The following is a 4479-nucleotide window of genomic DNA, read 5'->3' on the forward strand; positions in this document are numbered from 1 at the left end:
GGGCTGCCCAAAGGGGCTGTGACACTGTAGGGGGCCTTCAGTGCAGCAGGCCTGTGGCAGGACCTGCGCCCTGCAGAGAGGAGCCCATGCTGGGGCAGGTTTGCTGGCAGGACTTGTGACTCCGTGAGGGACCCATGCTGCAGCAGAGGAACTGAGAGGAGCCCTCCCTCTGAGGAAGCTGGAGCACCAGAGTCAGCATGTGATGGACTCAGCCCCCATTCCTCCATCCCCTGTGCAGGTGCTGAGAAGGGCAAGAAAATCAAGAGTAAAGTTGAGGCTGGGAAGAAGGGAGGGGTGATTGGAATTAGCATTTGGTTTTATTTCTCATTATCCTACTGTGATACAACTGGTAATAAATTGAACTGGTTTCCCCACGTCAGGTCTGTTTTGCCCATGACAGCAGCTGGTGAGGGATCTCTCCCTGCCCTTATCTCAACCCACAGACCTTTCATTCTATTTTCTATCCCTTGTCCAGAAGAGGAAGACAGTGATAGGGCAGCTTTGGTGGGCACCTGGCACTCACCACACATAACAGACAGGATTTTTTGCAGAAAAGACAAAAATTATTCCACACCATCATCACCCTTTTATTGATAAAAGGACAGATCTTGACAGCGGAGAAAAAAGGATGTTTCACAAGGAGATCAGGAAGTAGCTTCTACTGGTCCTTCAGTTCCTTCAGTCTTCTGATGGCAGATTTGACTGTCACTGCAGAGGTGGTACTGGAGGAAGAAGCAGTCATTTGAATGTGGCAGAACAACTGTGCTGGTGCTGTTTATTTTTGAGAAAGCACTTCTCACTTCAAATTGTTATCATCTGACTGTGCTGTCAAACAGGGTCTAACTCCACTTTTATTTTCCTGACAACAAAGCGTAGGCCTGGGTCCACAAAGCACATGGAACTTCAGAGGCTACAGCCCAGCCCAAACCCCCCAGTCATGCACTGGCCACGTGCACCAACGCGTGGGCTCGGATCCCTCACGACTGCCACGCGTGGGGCAGGAGTGTCCTCTAACAACTGTGGGGGAAGGAGCAGGGAAGGGGAGTAAGCAGCAGCACCCTCACAATAAAGGTTATTATAACGCCATTATTTTGCTTTTACAAGGAAAGAAAAACATGAAAACAACTTTTCCTGGAATAAATTTGGCTTTGCTTATTGCAAAGAATAGCAATCAAATTGACTTTGATCCACACCAATCAAATTTTAACAAAACAGGCAACTTCCCCCATTATTATCTCAAGACAGATCTACTTAATGATTAGCAGATCAAAATTTAAAAAAAAGACAGAAAGTCAAAAGCTATATTATGCCACAGCTATGTGAGAATAAACACTGATTGGAGCTTCTTCATCTCCTTACTTGTAAGTCCAGGCACCACCAGCAACTGTCTTCATGCAGGATCCGCAGTGCCAGATACCCACAGCCTTCCTCTTCATTTTGGTCTGAAACAGAAGAAAAAAGGAAAAAAATAAAGTCACTCTCCATCAGCTGAAAAAGCCAAACAAGAAACTTCAGGCAAGGCCTTCACAGCACTCCTATAAGCCAAGTTTAAGACAAGAAAGAGACAGGCAATCCTTTTACTCAAATCCTGCAGACACTTCTGAAACACTTTTCCATTCAGATACGACCTGGATCATTTCCCAAGGCATAATCAAAACTTCAGCTTATTTTGAAGGAGAAAAATCGCAAGGGGCTACCTTGGTTATCACAATTTATATTCTCAGTGGTTTGGTGCCCATGTAACACCACTGTTCCCAGGACTCCCTGGGCAAGCCCAGCCTGCTCAACCCAGACCCATTTCCAAGAGCACCTGAAGAGTGAGGGGTGGGCACAGAACTCCCTCCCCCAGGCAGGTGCCCATCACCTTGCAGAGGTGACAACTGGCTTGCCCACACCTAGGCCTGATTTAGGCAGCTCTGCAGACAAGACCATCCACATTCTCACTTCAATATAAAAAACCCAAAAACCCAACAACAAATCAAAGTAAAAAACCCATGACGAAAATATTTTTAAATTTCAAGACACTTTAAAGATTCCTACTCTACAGATTGCAATAAAAATATCTGTGCAAAGCATAAGCTGATGGACCTTTCAAACTGTCAGAAACTAGATTTAACAGCAAATTTTAATTATGTACACACACAGTTAAGATGAATTCCTATCAGAAATTCTTCCCCATCCAGAGTTATACAAAACACAAAAGAAAGCAACTGCCACCAGGAGTTTAAAGTGGGAAAAGCAACCTCTGTTCCTCTGCCAGGTATGCTGTAAAAAGTTACTAAAAGGGAAAAAAAGTCCAAGTCAAGCCTTAATTATGAAGATAACAACTGTGATGCTTTAATTATGTCAGGTCTATTTTATTAATTATGTAAAACATGTAACATGGCAGCATTGCTCACTCTTTTTTATCATGAAATGTAATAATGTTTGTTTTCCTTTAACTACTACTAAACATACGTGTGAAATGCCTACTCTCTTTTTCAAGGACTCTGACAGCAGCCCAAAGCTCCTGTCTTGGAACCAGGCACGTTTCTCTTCAGGGCAAAAACTACTGAAGCATCAAATCTCCTTTCTAGCATCAGTAACAATGTGATTTTTGAAGACATTTGAGGGGGAAGGGGATCTCTCACCTTGCCGCAGAAGGAGCAGGTGTACTTGGCGTGCTGGCTGATTTCAATCTTCTTCACCATTTTCCTAAGGGATGCACCGTACCGGGTCCCATATTTACCCACGATCCCGACCTTCTTGGTGCGCTTGGCCTGTTGGGAGGCAAACCAGAATGAGCTCCAGCTCTACAGGGACAGCCTTCTCCTCGTTGCTCCCCTCTCCCAGCACGGCAGCTGAGTGCTCAGCACCCTTCAGCCGGGCTGCCGCCTCCCCTGCCGCTGGGAAAACAGGATTCACAGCGTCGGGGAATGGGTCAGGCTGCAAGGGACCTCCTGGCCCAAGCTGCCTGCTGAACAGCACGGGCCCGTGGCACAGGGCTGCATCCAGACGGGTCCCGAGCATCCCCATTGAGATATACACTCCTAGGCTATTTTAGCTATTTAACTACATATATTTATATAATGAGATGCCCTCTCAATCGCCTCTCTGAGGCTGAACAGGCCCAACTCGCTCAGCGGTGCTCGTGGAGCTGCTCCAGTCCTCCAATCCTCCTGGCCGCCCTCCCGGGAGCATTACCGACGGAACGCCACCGGGCTGCCGCCGCTGCAGCCCCTGCCGGGGCACTCCGGGCCGCCGAGACCGAGCAGAGCCCCGTCCGTCCCGGTGCCGCCGCTGGCACGGAGCGCTGCAGCCTCTCTGTCCCCGGCTGCCATTCCCCTCACCCAGGCCGCCTCCCTCGGCTGCCCGAACCCAGCGAGCCGCCGTCGCAGCGCGGGGCCGGGGCCGGCTCGGGCACGCGGCTCACCTCCAGCCCCAGCCCCAGCCCCAGCCCCGCGCTGTCCCGGGCGCGCCCCGCGGCGATCCCGGCGCGGATGGCGGCGGATGGCGCCGGACGGGCCCGGCCGCACTCACCATCTTCCGCCGGCGCCGACGCGGAGAGGGAGAGGGAGCGGCAGCGCGCAGGCGCGGGCGGGCCGGCGCGGGCGGAAGTGACGTGGGAGGAGGCGGTGCCACCGAGCGTGAGGGCTCCGAGAGCCGGAGGCGGGCTGCGGAGCCCGCTGTGCACCGCCGGAGCTCGGAGTCCCGGGGAGCCAGCCAGGGAGGGCACAGCAGGAAAGGAGACGGGGCAGTTCCATTCGCCCACCTCGTTTTTAAAATAGGATAAACAGCAGGTCAAAACAGGGACAGAAAACGTGCCCAGAACTGAAGAAAAAGTAAATTATATAAATAAATAAATAAAATCACCGAGGATGAATTCTTAATATAAAACATACCAGCCCTAAACCATGGGCTTTCAAGAATTTCGGCATCAGGTCAGGTCTTCACCTGATTTCCCAATTTCCTCGGGGTTACCCACTGCTGCAAGCACCAGCCCTGAGAGCCCTCGTGGGCTGCTTCAGAGGCGATCCCCAGCACCAAAACACGGAGGGAAAAACACACCAGTGCCACCGAGCTGCGATGCCTGTAAGGGGATTAGCAACTCATTAACCTCCACTAGGAAATGTAATCCAGTCAGCCCGAGAGCTTTTCCATGCGCAGCTACGGCTCATCCCCTCCTGCCAGGAGAGGGCCGGAGCTCCCCAGTCCACCGAGAAACCCCAGGTAATGGTTGCAGGTTGTTTTCCTCCATACCCAGCCTGGCTGCCTCAAGCCATGGCAGCACTCTTCACCTGCAGTCTGTTTAGTGAAGAGGGAATCAAGGAATGGAGTGTACCCAACACTGTGTTACCTTCCCTGGCTGGGATCTGTACTTTAAGAGATCATGGACAGATGTCACATCCCTTCTTGGCTCTTGCTCTAAGGGTTTGAACACCAACATTTTAAATTCCCTCTGCCATGCCAGGCTCCTCATTCCCTGATCATCCCTGCAAG

The 4479-nt window shown here is 51.0% G+C and overlaps 1 protein-coding gene across 1 annotated transcript; it reads right to left on the reverse strand.

Annotated features, from left to right (window-relative positions):
• Positions 1-563: 563 nt before the first annotated feature.
• Positions 564-3741, reverse strand: RPL37A (ribosomal protein L37a). The gene is made up of 4 exons (XM_039702131.1): positions 3520-3741; positions 2631-2759; positions 1360-1442; positions 564-722 (listed from the first exon to the last, which is right to left on the reverse strand). Exons 1-4 carry the CDS (start codon positions 3520-3522, stop codon positions 659-661), a joined length of 279 nt encoding a protein of 92 aa, XP_039558065.1. The 5' UTR covers positions 3523-3741; the 3' UTR covers positions 564-658.
• Between the last annotated feature and the right edge of the window lie 738 nt (positions 3742-4479).

Source organism: Passer montanus, unplaced genomic scaffold (assembly GCF_014805655.1).
Source record: "Passer montanus isolate IOZ18808 unplaced genomic scaffold, ASM1480565v1 scaffold1, whole genome shotgun sequence".
Classification (NCBI taxonomy): Eukaryota; Metazoa; Chordata; class Aves; order Passeriformes; family Passeridae; genus Passer; species Passer montanus.